General features: G+C 39.1%; 1 protein-coding gene across 5 annotated transcripts in view; it reads right to left on the reverse strand.

Annotated features, from left to right (window-relative positions):
- Positions 1-1,466: 1,466 nt before the first annotated feature.
- Positions 1,467-24,367, reverse strand: part of LOC127433705 (rabphilin-3A-like) — a 36,988-nt gene continuing 14,087 nt past the window's right edge. The window contains exons 2-17 of one of the 5 annotated variants that reach the window (XM_051685831.1): positions 21,772-21,909; positions 19,520-19,649; positions 17,088-17,171; positions 14,744-14,912; positions 12,581-12,640; positions 12,270-12,482; positions 7,274-7,435; positions 6,916-6,995; positions 6,707-6,781; positions 6,451-6,560; positions 5,800-5,926; positions 5,626-5,682; positions 5,005-5,156; positions 4,726-4,807; positions 4,424-4,520; positions 1,467-2,349 (exon numbers count right to left, since the gene is read on the reverse strand). In XM_051685831.1, coding sequence (XP_051541791.1) covers positions 2,216-2,349; positions 4,424-4,520; positions 4,726-4,807; positions 5,005-5,156; positions 5,626-5,682; positions 5,800-5,926; positions 6,451-6,560; positions 6,707-6,781; positions 6,916-6,995; positions 7,274-7,435; positions 12,270-12,482; positions 12,581-12,640; positions 14,744-14,912; positions 17,088-17,171; positions 19,520-19,649; positions 21,772-21,896 — 1,857 coding nt within the window. In that variant the 5' untranslated portion in view covers positions 21,897-21,909 and the 3' untranslated portion in view covers positions 1,467-2,215. Of the gene's footprint in view, positions 2,350-4,423; positions 4,521-4,725; positions 4,808-5,004; positions 5,157-5,625; positions 5,683-5,799; positions 5,927-6,450; positions 6,561-6,706; positions 6,782-6,915; positions 6,996-7,273; positions 7,436-12,269; positions 12,483-12,580; positions 12,644-14,743; positions 14,913-17,087; positions 17,172-19,519; positions 19,650-21,771; positions 21,910-24,367 lie in introns of all 5 variants that reach the window. The other 4 variants (XM_051685829.1, XM_051685834.1, XM_051685833.1 and 1 more) reach the window with 4 other exon arrangements.

Here is a 24,367-nt window from a genome sequence, read left to right on the forward strand (position 1 = left end):
CCCACTTAATATAGAAATCGGTTCTATCCATGAAACCATTTTTACGTAAATCGTTGCAATGAGTTGAACATGAAAAGGAACGATTCATTACATTTTTTTACACTGAAATGTATTCTATCCTTAAAAACATTCTTTTATAAATTGTTGCATTGAATTGAATGGTTTCACAAACTATCTACACAGAAATTCATTCTGCTCATGTTTAAAAAATGAGGCCCAATGTTAATAAATATCATTAAGAAGCCCTTATTTTTCTAGCATGCTTTTTGCACAATAAATTAATAAATGATGAAAAGTTGCATTAATGAAGCTGCGGGATACTGCTGTGTTTACATGAGGATGCAAAGGTCACTTGAGGTTGTTGCACGTGTCCACCTGCCCTGATTGGTGCAAACCTCGCCTGATTCGCTCAAAGTTTCTGCCCTGTCACCATTGGATGCATTCCTATTAAGTTAACCATTACACCTCATTCATTGGTGGTCTTTCCACCTGTAATTCAAACATCCGGCATATGAGGAGGGGGAAAGTTAAGAAAATTGCAGCAAGATAGCAATCAAAGAGAAACTAAATAAGGTTAATGTTTTCATTCAACTCAGGGGGATACTTACCCTGGCTTTTAGCTCAATTTGGAATAATTGCAATTATGCCATTACAGTCAAAACCCAAGTGTGCTGTAATTTTCTGTAATGGGCTTTTCTTCTTTCTGTAGTGCAAAGTAATGGATATTCACTGAAAAATATCCCTAGGAAATACACATGGAAAACTGACTCAAAAAAAAGTCACCATAAATTGATAAAGGAATTCTATAAAAATTCTATATAAATGAAAAACAATCTTAATGCAGAACAGTTCATTTCTTTCTAAGGCTATTTCCATGCATTACTGTTTTGTCCGTTATATTTCTCAGCAGCTCTGTTCCAAAACCTAGTGTGGCACGTTGCTGTCTACTGTCTACATAGGCAGCTACCTTCTAAGTAAGCATCCTAACTTGATAAGTGACTAATTTGGAAAGCTTTTTTTTTTTTTGTAGTCATGCAAATAGCACTTTTTACGCTCACTATTTTTGCAATATCGTTCAATGCCGCTCTGAACTTGAAATCTCTGTACCATTCTAGGAAGCGCTCTTTTCTTTTTAATACATGGGAGCAATGGGCACAACTTGGATGGAACATGCGGTTTAGCAATTACATAATAATGTGAGTAAACATGACAGCAGTAGACAAAAGACCCAGTTAAGTTTGGATTTGTTGTCACTGTACGAAGGTCAGAGTTTTGTGAGTGATTTGAAAGAATATGACCTTGACATCAGACACAACACCAAAACCCCCTCCACATGGCAACTCGCACCAGAGACTGTTAAAACCCGCTGACCTTTGTGCCAGATTCCAGACAGCTCGAGGAAATATCCTAGTTGACTACGGCATATATAAACAGTTCACGCCATGCACTGATCCATAGGCAACAGCTTACTGTGAACACTTTATTGGGGATTTTGAGTTTACAAGCCTGTTTTCATGCCTGTAAACATATTATAGATGCAGAAATAAATTAACAATGACAGTAACGTATAATTGGAGAACACATGTCCATGAATTCCATGCACATTACAACAGGACATTTTTTTTAATGCAACTGATGCAGTATTAAAAAAAGACAACCTGCCATTTATACACAAAACTCAAAACATTACTTTTCTACACTTCATAGTCACAATTTGTTTTACACACAGTATTCTTGAAATATAAATATGAATAAATAAAACATAAAAGGACAGGGTATACTTTTAAAATTGTACACTACTGTAGCTACAGTAAATAGCATTTTTGCATGCTATTTTACTTAAAGAATTGGCAATATGTTTTACATGAATAGTCCTTTTAAGCGTCCTTGAGTATATTTGTTTGCAGGGTTCAATGACTAAGATATCTACGTCACATATATTCGCGAGGTTTTGTTTTTTAAGGCATTTTACTCAATGAAAATATCATACATGTCATTTTTTTCCATCAAAGAACAAAATAACTGGGTTTTCTTGGCTGAACCGCTATATGATTAAAATAGCTCTTTAAGGGGTTTCAGGAAGCAAGGACAAAAGCTTTTTCTGAATGAAATAAAAGTATTGTTATCACTAGTTGAACCTTGGAAATGAGATAAAGTTGTTAGGAAGATAGTATCGTATGCTGTTGGAAGAGAAGATCTTTGGAGATATAACATCTTAGTCATCTGCCTCAACATTGGTTTGATTCAACAGAACATGCCAGCGTTCGATCTTCTTGTCCTTGTTCTTCAAACATTCATACCAATGCTTCAAACACTCTCCTTTAGCCGTGATACCAAGCTGACATCCACCTGTACAAAAAAGGACAGCTGCAGTTCAACTCTCTGAGAGTGTACTGTATACACAGTGGCATGCAAAAGTTTGGGCACCCCTGATCAAAATTTCTGTTGCTGTGAATAGCTAAGCGTGCAAAAGATGGCATAAAGTTAAAGATGACACATTACTTTTTTATTTCCATCTTTTACAGTTTCAAAAAAACAAAAAAGGAAAAGGGCCTGAAGCAAAAGTTTGGGCACCCTGTATGGTCAGTATTTATTAACACCCCCTTTGGCAAGTATCACAACTTGTAAACGTTTTTCGTGGGCAGCTAGGAGTCTTTCAATTCTTGTTTGGGGGATTTTCACCCATTCTTCCTTGCAAAAGGCTTCTAGTTCTGTGATTCTTGGGCCGTCTTGCATGCACTACTCTTTTGTGGTCTATCCACAGATTTGCGATGTTTAGGTCGGGGGACTGTGAGGGCCATGGCAAAACCTTCAGCTTGTGCCTCTCATACATTGTGGATTTTGAGGTGTGTTTAGGATCGTTATACTGTAGCCATCCTCTTTTCATCTTCAGCTTTTTTTACAGATGGTGTGATGTTTGTTTCCAGAATTATCTGGTATTTAATTTAATCAATTTTTCCTTCTACCAGTGAAATGTTCACCATGCTGCTAGCTGCAACACAAGCCCAAAGCATGATAGATCCACCCCCGTGCTTAACAGTTGGAGAGGTGTTCTTTTCATGAAATTCTGCACCCTTTTTTCTCCAAGCATACCTTTGCTCATTGCGGCCAAAAAGTTAGATTTTAACTTCATCAGTCCGTAGGACTTGTTTCCAAAATGCATCAGGCTTGTTTAGATGTTCATTTGCAAACTTCTGACACTGAATTATGTGGCGAGGACGCAGGAAAAGTTTTCTTCTCATGACTCTTCCATGAAGGTCATATTTGTGCAGGTGTCGCTGCACAGTACATCAGTGCACCACTACTCCAGAGTCTGCTAAATCTTCCTGAAGGTCTTTTGCAGTCAAACAGGGGTTTTGATTTGCCTTTCTAGCAATCCTACAAGGAGTTCTCTCTGAAAGTTTTCTTGGTCTTCCAGACCTCAACTTGACCTCCACCGTTCCTGTTAACTACAATTTCTTAATTACATTACGAACTGAGGAAACGGCTACCTGAAAACGCTTTTCTATCTTCTTATAGCCTTCTCCTGCTTTGTTGGCATCAATTATTTTAATTTCCAGAGTGCCAGGCAGCTGCTTAGAGGAGCCCATGGCTGCTGATTGTTGGGACAAGGTTTGAGGAGTCAGAGTATTTGTAAAGCTTTGAAATTTGCATCACCTGGCCTTTCCAAATGATGATTGTGTACAAGCCATAGCCCTAACAAGCTAATTAAGGTCTGCGACCTTGGTAAAAGTTATCTGAGAGCTAAAATCTCTTGGGGTGCCCAAACATTTGCATGGTGCTCCTTTCCTTTGTTTTCACTCTAAAATTGTGCAAAACAAAAATAATACACTAATCTTGCTTAGTTGAAAAGAATGTTTCATCTTTAACTTTATGCCTTTTGGAGATCAGTTCACCTTCTACTCACTTAACTATTCATAGCAACAGAAATTTTGGCCAGGGGTGCCCAAACTTTTGCATGCCACTGTAAGTGTATTGTGAGCGTATACTATGTATATAATCATAGTCAGAGTTCACTTTTATATGTGACGTTTAGGGTTGGGGTCTCTGAAATTATATTAAAATTGAGCAGATTTGATCAAAAATTACGTCCGTTCAAACATAAGGATTTGCTACTAAGCATACTTGGTACTTGCTACCAAGTACCTCAAAACAAAACTCTCAATATCTTTCAAACTTTTGATGCCATAAAACTGGCAAATCTTGCAAAGCATGGTACCTTCCAAACACAACTTTGTTTCACAGCGGCCTGATAAAAAACATATCAGTCAATTTTAGAGGGCTCTTGCCATTTTTGTGTATAACATCCATCATATGGCAAATGGGCGTGCCGTCTGAGACTAAGACTAGTTTTATCATAACCATCATCCTTAATGTACCCTAAGAGTCCTTATCAAGGAACATAGTCATTATTACATCTCACCTATGAAGTCATTAGATTTCCCCATGTCATAATCCCAGACAGAGATATCCAAAGTCTTTTTCGCCAATTCCGCATGCTTGATCTCGTAGCCAAACTCCTGCAATCACAAAAAAAAGAACATATTTTCAACATAAAAAAAATGACAGATCATTTCCGCATTATACACAACATATGCCAAAAGAAAGCTCCCTTTCATTGTAGTGTCAGAGCGTATTAAAGCATTGTCATGGTGCCACGTCAGTGTCCAGGATGTCAAGAGGCTCATTGCATGTAATATCAGCAGAGACGGATAGAAAGAGTACCTCATTAAACTCGGGGTTAAGGGTCTTCTTCTTGATCTGAGTCTTATACTTTGCTTTCTTCCCCATGTCAGGCTTCAAGCAGCTGCAAAAGAGCACGAATACAGAGACACAAGGACACACAGCGTCTTTGTGATCTTTAAATAAGTCTGAGTCTCGCAAGAACTATTCAACAAAATCCCAAGCAAATGGTTCACTTACAGAGAAATTCACAACATTTTGAATACACAGTTTTTCGGTTTTATTGAATTTGTGCATTATTTTATTGGCTTTTATTCTTACATCTTTACAAAGGGGTCAGAATAGCCATTAGAGTCCATTGCCGTGAGATGAGCACATCGAACCACACCCACAATCAGGCGACCTTGTTGGCTGTTGTAGGTGAGAGAAACCAGAATACGTCCCCTCTCCTCTTCTTCTTCATCATTCTTTAACTAAAAAACAAAAACACAAAAGATGAGTACAGCCATGTATCCTTGGCCTATAGACTCTAATTAATCATTAAGCTCAATCTTTTTTCCCCCAAAGCGACTTATAGTGCATTCAGGGACTTTTCTTCAGTTGCTGCGTTCCCTGGGAATCAAACACATGGCCTTTGGCAATGCTAGTGCCTTGCTCTAACAGTGTAATACTTTCTAAGCTACAGGAAAACTCCCTGGAGCAACATGATGTTATATGACTCACTCAAGGGCAGAGTGGTGTTAGTTCATGGACCAGTCTTTGCAGGGTTTGAGCCTACAACCCTTCGATAACCAGCCCAAACCGTTAACCACTAGACTTCATCAATGGATTCTACCTGAGTAAATTGAGGCAACTATTCTTTATAAAATTTTAATCCGATGTGATTTGTAATCGCACCACTATGAATATACTGATACTCAAAGTGCATATTTGTTATGTTACCTCTTCCTCATAGAGCGCCATGCCACGAGACGCCCCTGTGGCAGCTGTACGTCTCACCTGCACACCAGAGGACAGGCATCAGTCAGTTAACCACAATGCAACCCTCATTATAAGTTTATATTAATATTACATTAATACTGAAATAATAAATTTCAGTAAATACTGTCCACTCACCGGAACCACTCTCTCAAGACATACGTTGAAGTTCTTCTTCTGGTTCAGCTTGAGTTTTTTCAAGGCCACTCGCGTCTCCCCGATAAACTCGTTATGGCCGAACTTGTCCTCATCACTGACAGAGAGCCTGCAAGGGAACAATCCGGATGTTGACCCTTTCCACTCTGGGAAATGTCATGGTTTTCATTAAGTCCAAACGATTCTAACTGAATGCTCTCCAAGAATCTTGTAATTTGCAAATGAAAACAATTAGCTCATTCCATCATGCTAATGACTTTAAGAAACAATAATTATTACGTTAGGCATTACGTTGCTTTTTCACATTTACTTCAGAAAGCTTCAGTTGCATATGACAGTAGTTCTCAACTGTTCTGATCTGTTTCAGGGGAAAAAACATGCTTAATGTAAAAACCATTATGAAACTATTACAATTACAAAACTGTACATTTTTCTACTAAACCAATGTCATGTTAATAAGTTTGCATATTGTTGGGCCTATTCAGTTTGTGGGAATATTAATAAATGGCAGTCTTGATTATAAGTATATTTTGCCACTTTTAAACCATTTTGGGTCACTACTTGATACAAAACTAAAGCGAAACCACTTGAGAACCACTGGAATATGATTACATTTGATAAAGCTGGTTCTACCTGAGTGTCTTTTTCTGCATGTCTTCATTGGTGATGCCATGATAAACAAGGGTCTCGTTCCACACAGGATTCAAGGTGGTACGAAGAGTCTTGGTTCGTAGCTTGTTTGACTGAGAAATTGACAAAATATGACAGTCATATATCAATCACATTGTGTGCATTTTATAAAAGTTGACAACGTGTACAGCAAAACACAATTTAAACTCAGTCAGCCAGTCACATTCAACATCTGTAGGAGTTTTTTTAAGATTACTACCTTGCTGGCTCCTGGAAGCAAGTGCAATTTAACATAAGGATCAGCCAGACCATTAGAGTCCATGGCCTTGAGACCCTGCACCAAAGAGAAGTCATTTTATGGTTTAAAGTTATAGGCATTGTGAAGTTAAAAAACCCTTCATGATGTGTTTTCCCAGTACAGAAACATATTTCATTGAAACTGCCTGTTCTGGGGAAGGATGACGATACCTTTGCTTTGATTATAATGCAGTGCAGTTCATTCTTCTCCTCCTCATAGAGCAGACTGAACTCTAACATGCCCAGGGTGGCTAAAAAGAGGACAACGTCATATAAGTGGCGTGACACAGGATATACGACAAAAACACCATCATTGTGACCTTAGAAGCAAAAGAGAACATTTCATTTAAGGCTTACACCAAAGATGGCTGAAACTGCACAAAGAATTACAATCTTACTTCAATCTCAATCAAATGTCTGGTGATTATTGCGTTCTGTGATGCAAGAATTCTACGGTAAACCATTTTGTTCAGTGTGCTTCCCGTAGGGTGCAAACATTTCCATATGTCAGTGCAAATTAACATCTTACTGGCATCATCAGAGTCGTAGCTGTTGGCGTCCTCTTCATCCTCTGCAGTGGGGGGTGGTGGCTGGCGTGTAGCAGAAACGCAGTTGGCAGCTGGCAAACGTGCATCGGTCTGCATAGCAGGTGGTGCCCTGGCCTCCGGTCGACTCACTGGATCTAGAATTCCTAGCGAGTTAGAGACACGTGCACTTATTGTGAGGATTCTGAATGAGCAAAATCTGTGACATTGCGACCGTGTTTTACTCAACAGTTAAGGAAGGAAACCATGTAATCACTGAGTTAAGCACCCAAATCAATAACTCCAAATGCATCAACCAATCATAAGTCATTTGGTTGACGCCTTTATCCAAAGCAACTTACAGTACACTCAATGGGCCTCATTCATGAAACTTTCGTAAATATATGAGTAAATTCAGAGTAATTTGCGCATAAAATGTACCTTCCCGAAAACGTTCTGCCCAATTCACAAATGCTTCATACTTCCCAGATTTGTTAGTAAAACGTGTGTATGTTACTGAATTCCAAACATTAGTAAATAAGGAGTGTGTGCACATTCATTCACAATTATCATAATCCACGGCCATGAAAACACCAAATAAGGAAGGCACCAGACTCACTTGTAAATGCTCTTAACCAGTGTTGGGGGTAACGCAATAAAAGTAATGTATGTTACGTTATCAGATTACTTTATTTAGAGTAACGAGTAAAGTAATGCAATATTTTTTATTTTAGACCATAATATCTGAGTTACTTTTTAAATAAAGTCGTTGCTTTTGTACACCTCTACTGTCCCTGTATTGCAAGAAATCAGGAGTAAAAGTGTGCAAACTTCAGGGAGGAGACGTAATGCATGATTGCCATTGTAGTTATATAGACTGTGAGGCCAGAGACTATTTAGCAGAGACGAGTCACTTCTATTTAAAAGAATGGGAGAAATTGGAACGCCCAACCAAGAAGCTCTAGCACCCAACAGTCAACGTCATGATACACAGGGTGAAATACTCGCTCAATTTATGGACTTATGCAGCCGAACTGCTCCGTGTTAGAGCTCACTGTAACAAAGATAATGGGATGAGAAAAGTTGACTCTGGATCAGCGGCTGCGAGCAACGTTCTACATCGATTGTGTCTGCAGAGAAAATTTTCTACATTTTTGTTTTATAATAAACAAGTAGTTCATGAAACAAACCGTTTTTATGACATTTAGGTAACATTAAAAACTATTCCATTCAAGTTATATCAAAATGTGCCAGATGACTTAAGTGAAAAATATTCATTTATTCATCAGACTTATTCCTTGAACCTGTTAGACTGGCATTGTCGATAGGCAGCATATGATGACATAGATGATGCAGGTTCAAGTGTTGGACTTTGCTACTTTAGGTAAGACAGTGGTTATTCTTCATTATTCATATTGGCATACTGCCATGTTGATGGAAAATCAAATCATGCATATTCATGTTATTGATTCTTTATTGTAAATATGAGGTGAAGACCTACAGTGCTTTCTAAATATCTGTTTGTTTACTATGTTGTTTTGACATGAGTGTTGTACAGTAGCTAGCATGACCTGTAATGCCTCTTGTATGCAATGCATGGCTTATTTGTATGGAATGCACAGCATAGCAGAAGAGAAATTGTCTGTGAGAAAAAGTAACTTTTTAATTAATTAAGTAACTTTTTTAAGGAGTACCGCAATATTCTAACGAGTTACTTTTAAGAGTAACGTTACCCAACACACTCTTAACCTCTATGCAGAAAAGGGAAAAGTAATGAAATCGTTTTTATGAATGAAGTGCATTCACATTGTAAAATTTGGAGATGCGTCTCAATGAAAGTGAGGACTTACTGTCATTGCATGTTTTTACTGTCATATGACGCAAATCAAACAGTTCAAGAAGTCAATAAAAATGGTTTGACATGAGTGTAAAAAATGTTCAGTTCATGCTGGGAGGAGGATGTCCACTACCATTAACCTTCTCTGGTTCAGTTCACAGCGCATCACCAGCATCATTTGTGAAACTTTGTAGATAAATCATGCTGGCAACAGTGATACAGGCTACTTACAACTGGAAGAATCTTCAGAGAAATTGAAGAAAAAATGCCTGAAGAAGATCTTTGACCGAAACGCTGTAAGATATTACCGATTTGCAAGCTATACAACAGTGTATGGGTTTTTGCTATTTTTTCCCAGTTGTATTATGTATGCACAATGTGTTTATTTATGGGTTTAACAGCATAAGCATTGACCATACGTTATCAGCTGAACGCGATTTACTGATGCCTATACTAAATGATGACACCTAAATTATAGAGCTCATATCAAATAAAAAAACTGACCAACCAGTCACTTTAGAGGACATTCATTTTTCTGAGAAAAATCAAGCACTTCTGCTGGAAAAATTGGGGAAAATTATACTTTGAAAAAATATATTTAAGCAGTAAAGAAATGTTTCTAAATAAGTATAGGCTATGGTTTGAAAACAAAAAAAGCACTTTTTTTTAATACTAATTTATGTAATTTTTTAAGGTTAATTTCACTTAATTTTGTATTTTTTATTTATTTATTTTCCTTTCTCACCCAATTTGGAATGCCCAATTCCCAATGCGCTTTTAAGTCCTTGCGGTCACGTAGTGATTCGCCTCAATCCAGGTGGCGGTGGACGAATCCCAGCTGCCTCTGTGTCTGACACGTCAACCCACGCATTTTATCACATGGCTTGTTGAGCGCGTTGCCACCCACCGCGGCATCCACGCTCAACTCAACATGCGCCCCATGAACCACATTATAGCGACCACGAGGAGGTTACCCCATGTGACTCTTCCCTCCCTAGCAACCAGGCCAATTTGGTTGCTTAGGAGACCTGGCTGGAGTCACTCAGCACGCCCTGGGATTCGAACTAGTGAACTAGCGAACTCCAGGGGTGGTAGCCAGCGTCTTTTACCACTGAGCTACCCAGGCCCCTTAATTTCACTCATTTACTTATTAGTTCATTTTTTAATTACTTATTCAATTTCACTTCTATCAAAACGTAGTCATGCCAGTTTGCCTGAAAGAACAAAAAACGTTCAGATGTCTTACGCACGATTTACATGTGGTCGGGAACAGGTGTAAATTTCATTCGTGCCAACTAATGTTTTGCAAATGCGAAAACTTTCATGAATCCAAGATTTTACGTCAGAACGGCTTTACGATTTACACAAAAATTCGCTCTGCTCATGTTTTATGAATGAGGCCCATTGTGTGGTCACACTAGCCTTGGAGTATGCAAAATTATTTTGGACCCTGCAACAGGAAATTAAGTCAAACACTAAGGCTTTATAAATCACAAATAACAAAAATAAAGGTCATCTTGATCAAGGGCAGAATGGCATTAGCTCATGGATCAAACCTTGTGGGATTCGAAACCTACAACCTTTTGGTTGCCAGCCCTCATCTTTAATCACATTGCCATACCATTTTGAAGGACATGTGCAATTTTTAATTTTCATATTGCTGATTTAAAACCCTCATGAAAAAACCCCGTTTATACTGTGTTTTGTATGCTGTTGTCTAGGGGTGTAAAAATGCATCGATGCATCACATCAATCTGACAAAGAAATGTATTGATTAATTGATAAATTAATTGATTACGGAAACTAAGAACCGATCATTATTACAACATTAATACCCAATGTGATACAGATGGTGTCTCATATTACACAAACCTTCCTGCCACAGACGTAGAGGACGAGAGATTGAAATGAAAAAGCGTACTTTGAGTTCATGCTGCTGAGTTCACTCCCTGCGAACCGTAGGACAAGCGTGTAAATGGATGGATGGATGCTGCCAAGTTTGGCTTTCTGTGTCATTATTCATAAGCGTTTGCATCATTTTGACCGTTTTGAAGTTCAGTGTTATTGCTTTCTTCCCCGATTATGATATATTATGTTTATATTGCTTTTATATCTCCATAGAATGTGTTACAGTTTAACCACGAATAAAACTTAGCTTAAATAAAGATGATTGGTGGACAGTCATGTGGCAGTGAACGAAAACACTCTTTATATATGGAATAGGGAGCAATTTCAGACGGTTCTGAAGGGAATTAAACAGTTAGCTAAATGTCTTTTGATACAGTCACCTGTGATTGGTCAACGACAGGTGGCAACCGTGAAAAGAAAAAACATTTTTGTCTTGTGTGGTGTCTCATGAATGGAGATCTCCGTTCAGCCTCCTCTCTCCCTATCCCAAAATGAATAAAGAACTCGGGATTACCACATCCCATGTACCACAATCCAATCGTTGTCAGAGCAAATATTTACACCCCTAGTGCAGGCTTCCTAACTAGCTTAACCAGCAAGACTGGGGGTCTGGGTAGCTCAGCGAGTATTGACGCTGACTACCACCCCTGGAGTCACGAGTTCAAATCCAGGGTGTGCTGAGTGACTCCAGCCAAGTCTCCTAAGAAACCAAATTGGCCCGGTTGCTAGGGAGGGTAGTCACATGGGGTAACCTCCTCGTGGTCGCGATTAGTGGTTCTCGCTCTCAATGGGGCGCGTGGTAAGTTGTGTGTGGATTGCGGAGAGTAGCATGAGCCTCCACATTCTGTGAGTCTCCGCGGTGTCATGCACAACGAGCCATGTGATAAGATGCGCGGACTGACTGTCTCAGGTTGAGGTGAGTAACCGTGCCACCACCAGGACCTACTAAGTAGTGGGAATTGGGCATTCCAAATTGGGGATAAAAAGGGGATAAAAAAATAAATAAATAAATAAAATAAACCCAGCAAGACTTCCTTGGTCTTCCAGCTTCAAAAGAAAGGGCATGCAGGTTGACCAGCATTTTCTGCTGATGAACAGCATGGTTATGCGGGTCCACTGACAAAACCAGTACCTAACTAGCATAAACCAGCTTAAACAAGCATAGAAATTCCAACTGGTGTAAGATGATCAGCAGGGTAGTTTCAGCACAACTGCAAAACTACATAATGTAGATAATACGTGACTTCTCTCAGCACCTTTTTGGATGGGAGTGGTGGAGAAGTTCGATGCTAGAGGTCTGGAACTCAGGACCGGTACTTCTCTCTTCACCACAGGTGAGTACATTTGTCCTTCCACAGTAACTTCGGACTGAATTGTGCTCCTGCTAAAAGACTGTCTCCCTCCGTCTTCCTGTAGGGCTCTTTGGGGTATGGCAGAATGCTCCTCCCGTTTAGTGTGCATCGTTTCTGCTGAGGACAAATAAAATGGGAATATGATATTGCAATCATAAGCCTCATTTCCTCCAAGTGATATTAAATGTTAATGAAATGTACTGCGGGACACTGACCAGATATCTGCTGCTCTCTGCCGGTTACCTGTGTGCTTTCTGAAATACAATGAAGTGAAGCTTCTAGAATGATAATGTAGCAATTCCATTGAACTGTGACTTATGAAAAAATGACAGTGACAAAATACATTATATGTGGCTGATGTGAATACATTCAAAAACTGCACAGTATACAGAATGTGTAATCAGGAATATTTCAATCTGAAGCAAAATTAAATCATAGGCTATGTTCGAAATGGAATACTAGCTTACTAGATAGAGAGCAAAATACATTGCAGCTCAGTATACACTGCATACAGCCTACTGTTAAAAAATAGTAATTTTATCAGTATGCTAAGATAAACTTTTCAAAAAGTAGTATGCTATATTGCCGTCACATGATCTCATCACATTGCAGGCTCTGTTTTTGAAAGTAAAAAGTAGTGCTACGGCCGTGCACAACTTCTTATCCAATTTTCGTGAGCGGTAATTCTATTTTCGTGCCAGTGCAAGTGGACATGGGAAGGAGTGTTTGCGCTATCTGTGGGTGTATGCATGCAAACTGGAGTTGAATTGTATGCAAGTGAACTGGTGCGAATTTGCTATTTTCTAGAGAAATAGGTCATTGTGCTAAGATGTTTCAAAAACACGCAAGTCTAAATTCCACCAGCAGGTGGTAATAAAGTTCATGTCCAAATTCTGAAAATATAGTGGAACATCAGATTATGTCCATGATGATCGCTGTTTTATGAGATTTGTGTTAAACTATCTTTAGGCCATGGTTTATTTTTCAATTATTATTATAATCATGTTTGTATTTACAGTTGTATTTGTGATTTAATTTGTATTAATATTTTTCCACCTGTTGTCTTCACAAAGACGAATCTGCCCGATTCCAGCCTTGCTGAAGCACCCCCAGATCATCACCAATCCTCAACCTGATCGTCTAATGGTTAGACGGAGACCTGGACAGGCCTTCAAGCCACAGTGTCACGCACCCACTGTGAAATTTGGTGGAGGATCTGTGATCATCTGGGGGTGCTTCAGCAAGGCTGGAATCGGGCAGATTCGTCTTTGTGAAGGACATTCAAGGTTCAAGGACATTCAAGGTTATCCTGGAAGAAAACTTGCTTCCTTCTGCTCTGACAATGTTCCCCAACTCTGAGGATTGGTTTTTCCAGCAGGACAATGCTCCATACCACACAGCCAGGTCAATCAAGGTGTGGATGGAAGACCACCAGATCAAGACCCTATCATGGCCAGCCCAATCTCCAGACCTGAACCCCATTGAAAACCTCTGGAATGTGATCAAGAGGAAGATGGATGGCCACAAGCCATCAAACAAAGCCGAGCCGTTTGAATTTTTGCGCCAGGAGTGGCATAAAGTCACCCAACAGCAATGTGAAAGACTGGTAGAGAGCATGCCAAGACACATGAAAGCTGTGATTGAAAATCAGGGTTATTCCACCAAATAATGATTTCTGAACTCTTCCTAAGTTAAAACATCAGTATTGTGTTGTTTATAAATGAATATGAACTTGTTTTCTTTGCATTATTCGAGGTCTGATAACCCTGCATCTTTTTTGTTATTTTGACCAGTTGTAATTTTCAGCAAATAAATGCTCTAAATGACAATATTTTTATTTGGAATTTGGGAGAAATGTTGTCAGTACTTTATAGAATAAAACAAAAATGTTCATTTTACTCAAACACATATCTATAAACAGTAAATCCAGAGAAACTGATCATTTTGCAGTGGTCTCTTAATTTTTTCCAGAGCTGTATATAATAGGATGCAGACAGTGGCGGAGAAGAACCTCAGAATTAAATTGCATTTGACCCAGCCTATTAGCGTTTTGCGCGTGCAATTTCCTCAAATCCACTTTGTCTATTTGAATTCAATTTTATGTAAAAACTTATTTTTTAAATACAGTATTGGCAGTCTGATCAAAATAGAGATCACACTTAAAAATCACATTGGAAATGGAAGGTCAAATGCATTTTGGATACAGTAGTCATTATATAACTTACTGTATACTGCACATTTTGCAGATGTAATAAGTCATACATGGTGGTATGCTCTTCCGAACACAGCCAATCATAGGCTGAGTTTGGAATGGCACACTACCCATACTACTCTTTCTACTTTTGCCATATCTATATGGCCACAGCATCTAAGTTTACCTCCATTTTGTGGGTGTAAAGGTACAGAAGACTCCTGATTGTTTGATGGGTTTGTAGAAGCCAGCGTGTTCGAAGTACTGAGCTCTCTCCGATTAGAGATCGGTAAAGGAGCGGGTAAAACCTGCTGTGGAAAACCCTTGAAAAACCAGGCACCAGACTGCTTCAGCATCTTAGGGAGAGAACACATATTCATTTGTCAACTTCAATTTACAATTAGTCCACTGATCTATTCTAATTCGCCACTAATAACAGACATTTATGCTTAGTTTAGCAAACCCTTGAACTCCTTCTTGTCTGAGTGAATTGTAGGACTCCGCTAAACTAATTGTGGCCTAAAACAGGCTGTAGCCAAGGGGGAAAATGTAAATTTCATTTTAAGAATCAGCTTTTTTGCATATTTGTTTCTCCGTTGTTGCTGTTCCACTTTCCAAGCTCCTAGTAATTTTATACCCAAGTCACAGTATAAAAAACAATCTTCAAACCCAATTGAATTTTGGAAGATAAAATATACGAAACAACATTACCTAGAGTTTAGAGACTCAGAAAGCAGGATGGATTTTCTATGGTAATTGCAAAAATGATGTTGGATTACATAAGTTTATGTTTTCCTTTACAGCATCTGGAAATCTCATCTTGGCCAATTACCACCCAAATCTGCATCAGCAGGGAGCTGGAATTCGAAAATATAGAAACTCAGCCCTGCCGTGTTATTCTAAAATAAAATGTATGCGACTCAGCGGATTAAATGGAAATGGGATTCGGGCTTCACGATCCTGTTGCATTAAAGAGTGTCGCATCTCCTGCTGCGACTGACCTCGTCTGACAACAGAGACTCACCGTGACTTACATCATCAAATGGATGAATCATCTAATCAGACAAAAGTGTTCTGGAAAGTCAGAGGTGCAGAACTACTTATCTATTTATATTTCTAAGTTATAAACCGTAATTAATTTGTGTGTCTACACACTCAAGAATAGTTCTTAAAAGAATAGTTCACTAAGTTCACCTCTGTCATTATGCTGTAATTTTTTCTGTGGAACACAAAAGGAGAAATTCTAAAGAATATTCATGTTCAAGGACAGATTATAGTGACAATGTCTGTCCAAAAAACACCATAAAATGTTACAAACAACTTGTGTGCTAAATTCCATGTGTTCTGAAGGTGTACAACAGACCAAATTTAAGTCGTTATTTACTGATACTCTCCCCTTCCTCCAAAGCTCTGAAGCATCAGTTGTTTCCTTGCTCTTAGACCCTGTTTCCACCTGGTATTACGATGCGTCTCAGGTGATCTGATCACATGTGGTCAGGCGAGACAAATCGCTGTTTACACCTGGTCGCTTACATGCGTCTCCTGTGACCACTTGTGCTCGGATTTGGAGGGGAGGGTCTCTGTTTCATGACAACATACATCAGTCACTATGTCAGTGTGTTACTGCATGAAAAGACAAAGAAAGTGCGAAAAAAACGGTGCGCTGTTTCTCCCAGATGCGGTTGAAATTTAATCTAAGCACAAACGCAACACGTCAAGCAGAATTATCTGTTATTTTAGTGGATTACATGTATTAAAGGAGCTTCAGGTGATCGTGCTTCTCGTCTGTTTTGAAATTGGACACATTGAAGAAGATCCGTGAAGCTCTTGTGATTGTGAATGTATCCGCTTTTTACAAATTTCAGATCGGATGGTTATTTCCTTTTGCAAGGAAAGTTTAAAACTCTTGTTTTAGCGCATTGGTTGGTTGGCAGGTGAGGGGTGGCGCTTCACTACTGCCAGGACGCATACAGGACGGATTAGTGTTTACACCTCAAATGTGATGTGGACACACATTCGTATGTGGTTTTTGTGATCCGATCACAAAACAGTTTAGACCATGTTTAGACCTGTATTTAGGGCTGGCCACATGTGATCAGATCACCTGAAATGCATTGTAATACCAGGTGGAAACGGGGTCTGAGACATCACACCAGGTTTTACATCATTGATTGACACTGAATATGTGGAATGTAGTACAACTTAAATGTTTCAGTTCCTCACACAAAGTTATCGTATGGTTTCAGACTTGGAATATAGCGCAAAAATCTCATGGACTACTTTAACGGCACCTTTATGGTGTTTTTTGTCTTCTTTGGAGCTCGTCTTAAAATTCGAACGGCATTATACTGCACCCTTTTCTGAATATAAAACTTTGTGAAACTGCTGTTTAAACAGGAACTGATTACAGGGAATCACTGCCGTGCATGATGGTATATCAACCACATCAGGCTGACTCAATAGTATTGTAGTTACACCATATCACATTTTTCAGAAGACGTTTGAAGCAGATATGTTGATCTCTTTCTCACCTCTTTGTGCTCGCAGCAGATTTTACAGAGCCATATTGGACTGGAACGAGTGCTGCTTTGAACGCCACACTTGGTGCACATGTTCTGTGGGGGTGAAACACACAAACAAGCCTCAGGAGACTGCGCAGGTGTAAATGCAGTCAGATGGCATTAACCTTCTCTGGAGTTCCATCAGTGCTGAAAAACTGCTCATACACTGAATTTCCCCTCTGGGATCAATGAAGTATCTATTGATCTATTTGTCTACATCACAAAAGATGGGCCACAGAGCTGCTCTATGGTTATATGCAGTTCAACCTATTGTAGAGCAGTGGTTCTCAACTGGTTTTACTTCACCACCAGGATTTTACATTAAGTGGCAGCCCAACACAGCACCAAAAGTAAACAAAACACCTCTGTAACATCAAATGCTGCAGTGTATCAATAATTCTATTAACTGCATAGGCCCAATAATATGTCAGATTTAAACAAGTGTCTCACAAATTTCAATGGTTTATCTAACAATTCACTGCACAAAACACATTGCGGTCGGCACTAATCGTGTTCATCCTCGTTGGAAGTGAACTGGTATTTATTGTAGTCTGGGTCATATTTTCTTGTACCTTGTGTAGTTTTGTTCAAGGTTTTCGAGGATGAGGGCATATAATGCAATCTGTCCATGTTGGCTAATGCCTAATTTGGCTAGCTTCAACCAAGTGCAGGGTTCTCACGCATCTTGGAAAACCTGGAATTTTGCAATGCAGTTTTCCAGTCCTGGAAAATATTTTAGTTTAATAAAACTGTTTGTGTTGCTAACAAGGTTTTTGTTACATGTACAATTCGTATCATTTTGTCACTGCCGGCAGCTGAGCATTGTGAAACAATGTCACCGGTTGACTGTCATGAACGAAGTCTTATCATGTACTTTCTCTGCTCATCTGCTGTCATCTCTGCTCTGCTCCAACACAATAGTTTAACTATTGATATAGTACAAAATAAGATTTCTTTCCAACATTGCTGTTATGTTAACCACAAAAACATTTGACTGTCGGACCACAGATTTTTTCACACCCTGAGTTGGTAGCATGATGATTCAGCCTTCGCACCTTGAGATGTGAATTAATGTTCAATAATCCAACAGTCGGAGTCTGTTTATAATGCAATAATATAACCACATGTAGTATGCGGAAAACATGGACTGAATCACGGAATCTAGTCATAAAAATGGCATTAGCTGAATGTCATGGAATACGACACATTTGGACAAAAATGTATGCTTAAATATAAACAAAAATGATGTCCTAGTGTGATAATTAAACTGAAAAAGAGATATAATTAAAGAAATATATAATCTGCAAGTGATGCACGCTTCAAAATGAACGTGTGAAGTTGGCCGCTTATACACTGAAAACACCTCATCATGATTATGATGCGCGCTCTTGTGTGTGTGAGATGACAGAGAGCAGAACACTCCGAAGTGCACAGCACATGCAGACTATGTATTTATTTAATTAAATCACAGCTTTACAGGAATTAATAATCAAACTGGGCCATGTAACGAACTGTGAATCTGGAGGTGAGAAACTACCGTCAAAAACACACAGAAATGGTAAATTGCACTTATATAGCGCCTTTTAACCTTAGCGTTTCTACAAAGTGCTTTACACTGTGTCTCATTCACCCATTCACACACACACACACACACACCAATGACAGCAGAGCTGCCATGCAAGGTGCTAGCCTGCCATTGGGAGCAACTTGGGGTTCAGTGTCTTGCCCAAGGACACTTCGGCATGTGGAGTCATGTGGGCCGGGAATCGAACTGCTAACCCTGCGATTAGTGGACAACCCACTCTACCACCTGAGCCACATGTGCCCACACGCTAAAAGCACGATTTAAATAGACGCGTGTTTTTGCTTAAATATTACACTTGTTGGGGCCATAAAATATCCTGGAGATGTCCTGGAAAATTGTGCATTGAAAAGAGTGAGAACCCTGAAGATGGCAGATAAATTTGTGATAAATACCATAAAGTTTGATTGGATGTCTTGGAGGTAAACAACAAAATAAATGGGAACCATTTCCTCCTTCCTTTTAAAAATGTATTTATCCATTTATTTTTAGCTATTCTAATTATGCACATTCATATGGTGAGTGCATTTTATTATTTGCATTTAGCATTGAATTTTACTGCTGTCCTTGACTCTATTAGAACAGATCTGCAGGTCACAACCTACCAGTTGAGAGCAACTGCTGTAGATCATGTAGACTTATTGGCATCCATCTTAAATGTGCACAAGGGTCAGTAATGGCAGGGCATAATAAAGATAAGTGCGTGCCGCTCATTTCTACTTGGTTATTTTGGGACATTCATTAGTGGAAGACGTGCTCTGTGTGCATTAGATAATTGCAGAAAGTCGAAGCTTTCCAGAGTTGACGAATGTATATATACCTTTTTACAGTCGGCACAAACAACTGCGCTGATGCCCACCAGGCCGAACTGCTGGCCGCAGAGCAAACACCGGGAGTAGCCGTCACCGCAGGCTGTCTGCTTCATGCTGTCCAGGCGATTTACCAGACGCCTGCAGGTCGACAGAAGACAGAGTATAATGTCAGCAGACTCTCACACCACCTCCAAACGGTTAAATCCTGCTAGAAATGTATTGATGTAAAAAACCGTGAGTGAAAGTGTTTTGCATGCAAAGTGCTGATTTCAGGGGAGAGAGAATTGAGAAAGAATGCATGGTTCTTGTCTAGTTAGCACTATTAATTTCTTCTAGTACATTCCACGGCTGACTCTTGGCTTGTAAAAAAGCTTAAATACACTTGCATTTCAATCACTTGGACAGATGTGCTTGGGCTAAATTGCTCTACTGAACATTGTGCAACTGAAAGGAAAAGCATCAACCAAAGCTTTATCCCTCTTTCATAGTGGACTCGGGTGTTGGCCAGTATTGCTTTGAGTCCAATCCTGTGTGCTCTAATTGATATTGTAGGTAGGAGGGAGCTTATCCTACAACCCTAGAGGAAAATTGGATTGCTCAGACATTGCTTTTCAGGAGACATATTGGAGTTCTAAGGTAAAGGTGATGCTTAGAATTATTATTACTATTATTATTATTATTACAATACTTTGTCCTATCCCCAGTAGCGGATTTAGGCATGGGCGAAATGTGCAGTTGCCCAGGGTGGCATCTTGCGGGGGGGCGGTAAGAGGCACCTACACAGACACCTCCCGCCCCCGGTCAACAACTTTGGGGGCGTGTTGAAGTGGGTTTCGCCCAAGGCACCATACAACCCCCCCCACCCCACCCACCCCACCCCAACAACTTTGGGGGCGTGTTGAAGCAGGTTTCGCACAGGGCGCCATACAAGCTAGAACCACCACTGCCTATCCCAACCTATCATTCATTGGTTGACTTCCAGAAGAGTGTTAACAGTGAGCGCGTTTACATGCACGTTCTTACAACGATTATTAATAAGCCGACACCGTGTGTGGTCATGTAAACGCAATAAACGGTGCTCCTTTATCGGTGTAAGGTCATAAATGGCGAATAAAGAATAAAGCGGTTGACACGGGTAGATTGTTGCCCATTATGCCGATTTCTCGTGGCATGTAAGCACCATTACTGGTGTTCTCACCGGCTTATCCAATGTGCGCATGTGTTGGGCGCATGTCTCTTCACGGTTTGACGTCAAACGTAGAGAATAACACGATTATTTCAAATCTCATGTAAACACGGTTTTTCTTGCTTTGTCAGATTTTTACAGATTACAGCATAATATGACTTTTGGGAGTAATCAGCGTATTGGTGTGCATGTAAACGTGCTCACTGACTCTGTGGCATTTTCAGAACATTCCCTTTGTATCACAACCAACTCGACACAGCAACACTGGGTCAACAAATGCCGTCAGTTTGAGGTGGGACAATCCGTTTGGCCAATCAATGGCAATTGGGGGAACGGTTCGGGAAATCTGCTGGAAAACAGTCTTTATTTTTACAACTCTATTTGGTGATGCTAGTAGCATGGAAATTACACCCTTCACCTGGAATTAGTCTTAGATGTTTCTCCAAAAGTTCTGTAAGAAGCCTTTTTTGAACAAAGCCTGCATGTATACAAAGTTTCGCTGTGAAATTAGTTAGTTGAGGAAAACAAATAAAAAGTGTCACATCCAAATCACACCCACAATTACTTTTAACTAACCATCAATGGTCTTTGACAAACCAAGTTCTCCTACTGTAGGTCAAGAATTTCAGAGATGTGCACAAACAGGAGAATATCCAAAAGCAGAAAAACACACCAGTGCATTTCGTCCTAGCTTTTAGGCAAACTAAACGAAGCTTGTTCGCCCACCAAGTATAAATTAGCCTTAAGAGTATAAAGCTATAAAATTCATTAGGATAGCATAGTTCTGATAATTTGGTATTGTAAGAATTCGATGACAAATATTTGAGTTCATATTGATAAATCTAGTTCATCTTGGCAAATCTGAGCACAGTGAAACACCTGTGAGATTACTCTTTTGCTGAAAAGAAAAATCTGAGAAGCAGGACATTTAAGTAAAAGTCTCAGTTTGCACTCCATTACATCTCATTGTTGTCTAAGAGAAATAATCGAGATATTAAAGAGATCTTGAATCTGATTTTTCTTTCCTACAGGAACAGAACAAAAGGATGACTTCTATCAAGGGTGAGATCTCACCCAATCCGTTTCTGCTCCATGTCCTCCATCATCTTGGCTCTCGCCAGCACGCTGTTGATAATTTCCTTCTCCTCATCTGTCAGCTCATTGGTTCCAGCGGTGGGCTCCATCTGTCTGCCGTACATCTTTCAGCCCGTTCTACAGCAAAAACAGTACACAGAACCACAATAGTCAACTATGCCCAGTGCACAGCCAAACACTTCTGTACTGAAGCTGTACTGAATGCTTAATACACGACCAACATGCTGAAACTCCCTGCAGCCCCGTCTGTATTATTACCCAATCACAATTACTGACAGAGGGGGTTTTAAAGGAGCATTGTACAGCCAAGAATGTCTATAATGACACTTGGTCTTGATCTTTGCTCATGGGCACTCAGTTCTGGCCTCATTATTTTAAGACAATAACCTAAGCCATAAATGCCATGTGAAGACTTTATTTTCTGGAAATAAAGTCGTACCCAAAAATAAGTCGCACCTGGTAAAAGAATTACCTTATCACGTTGTATTTGGGCTAGTTTTAATCGGGAGCATCTGTTAAGTAATCATTTTTCATATTGTGTTTATGTTTCAAGAAAAAAATGCAACAAACAAGACACATCTGTTAAACAATATGCAACCCTACTTGCTATGCGCTAATTATCTGTTTCACTGACTAAATTTTTTCACTAGTAGAGTGATGACACATCATTTTGTGGGGATGCAAGGAGCTGCGTGTGAAAACGCCTTAGAGTACCGGGAATCCTGACTGTTAGCACAATAATAGCTGTTTCCATCTAAGTTGTGAATTTAATTTATGCGAAAAACTATAATATTGAAAAAACAATATGCGAATAAAGCCCCGTTTCCATCCATCGTGCTCAAAAAATCCCAAACCGTCACTTCTGGAGAAATTGTAGCCAGTGTGACTCTTTTATTAATAAAATACTCGTGGTTTAGAGCACACAGACAAAAAAAAAGCATATACATTTTTATATGCACATTTTGGAGACATTATTCGCATCTTGGTGTTTCCATCCAGCAGTTTTTATACTATATCACAAAATGCGCATGGATGGAAACCCAGCTAATGTTATGGTAAACAGAATATTTAAACTAGTTGCATAAAATACTTGTATAGGCCAAATATTCTGAATATGCCACTTGTGACTTATGACTGATGTTTTCATCTCTTTGTGTGTAAACATGTTTTTGTGTGCAGTTTGAGTGACCGGCCAACATCAGTTAAGTATAAATTATATATAAATAATTCACTTTCGACTATAAGTTGCAGGACCTTTCTGATGACATAAATACGGTATTGACTCTTGAGCTGCAGTGAAAATGACCTCTTGTCAATGCTGAATGGCTGATGCCAATACAAGAACACGCACCGTCCTAAACCCTTAAACGACTACACTCAAAAAAATATATTTGAGCCTTTTTTCAAGATTTGCACATTTCAATTTTATAACAAAATTCCATCAAATTTAATTGTGTAATGTTTAACAAAATTAAACTGATAAAACTTAAAATGTTTAGTTTTTTGTATTTAATTTTATTAAAGATTACTTGATTCAATTTGATGGAATTTTGTTATGATATTGAAATGCGTACATCTTCAAATACATTTTTTGAATGTATCCTGAGCTGTGATGTCAAAGTCCATATTATAAGGATTATTATAAAAAAAAAAAAACATTAATATAATGAAATATCAGCAATTTATTTGTTAAATGTTGCTGTCAAACAATGTTATTTTAAATACACAGCTACTTTTGAATGGCCGTCAATGGACAAGGATTCTTTTTGCTTGCATAATGGTTTAGTTGCGGCATCTACCAGGAGCGTACAGCACTTACGGAGATGCATACATTTGGAAATGCACTTTTAAAGGTAAAGCAATTATAAACGGCTGTTTTGTGCTTTCTATGCAGTAAAAGTGGAATCGTCTCTGTGCCTTTAGACATTACAGCATGTCATATCATTAATGAGTCAATGTCCTGCTCTTTCCAGCGTGTTGGGCAAATTCTATCTTGTCCCTGCAGAGACGTTCAAAGCGTTGATTGAAAATGTCAAGGACTGAGAGAGGTGACAGTGTGGACAAGACTGATTACCATCTGGGCCTGAAAAGAAGAGGATGAGGAGATGGAGACAGAGCAAATGGGAATTAGAGAGCGAGTGATGATCAGAAATTACAACACACTTCCACCCGCGCTGTCACTATTCATCTGATCAGCTGTTTCTAAAGACGGCGCGTCTATCACATCCTTCCTGGCCTCTCTGATGGCCTGCTGAATCTTCAAACACACCAATCAAATGCTCATGAAAAATCAAATGTGTTTGCATTAACTTTGCTGAAACCCTGCTGAGATTAATGCAAGGATGCTGATGCCGACAAAAACAGCAAATGCTTGCAACTAAGCTAAAAACAAATAACTTCCAATGCAGACTGTAATAGGATTGTGATAGGACTGTAATTCAAATTTTGAACTAGAATGAAAATCAAATAAATTTGTCATTTTTAATGATGCATTTAGTTTTTAAGTATGACATAACATATGTGGAATTTCCAGAAACATTAGATTATATTAATAATCAATGTTTCAGTTTCCACC

This window comes from Myxocyprinus asiaticus, chromosome 43 (genome assembly GCF_019703515.2).
Source record: "Myxocyprinus asiaticus isolate MX2 ecotype Aquarium Trade chromosome 43, UBuf_Myxa_2, whole genome shotgun sequence".
Taxonomy (NCBI): Eukaryota; Metazoa; Chordata; class Actinopteri; order Cypriniformes; family Catostomidae; genus Myxocyprinus; species Myxocyprinus asiaticus.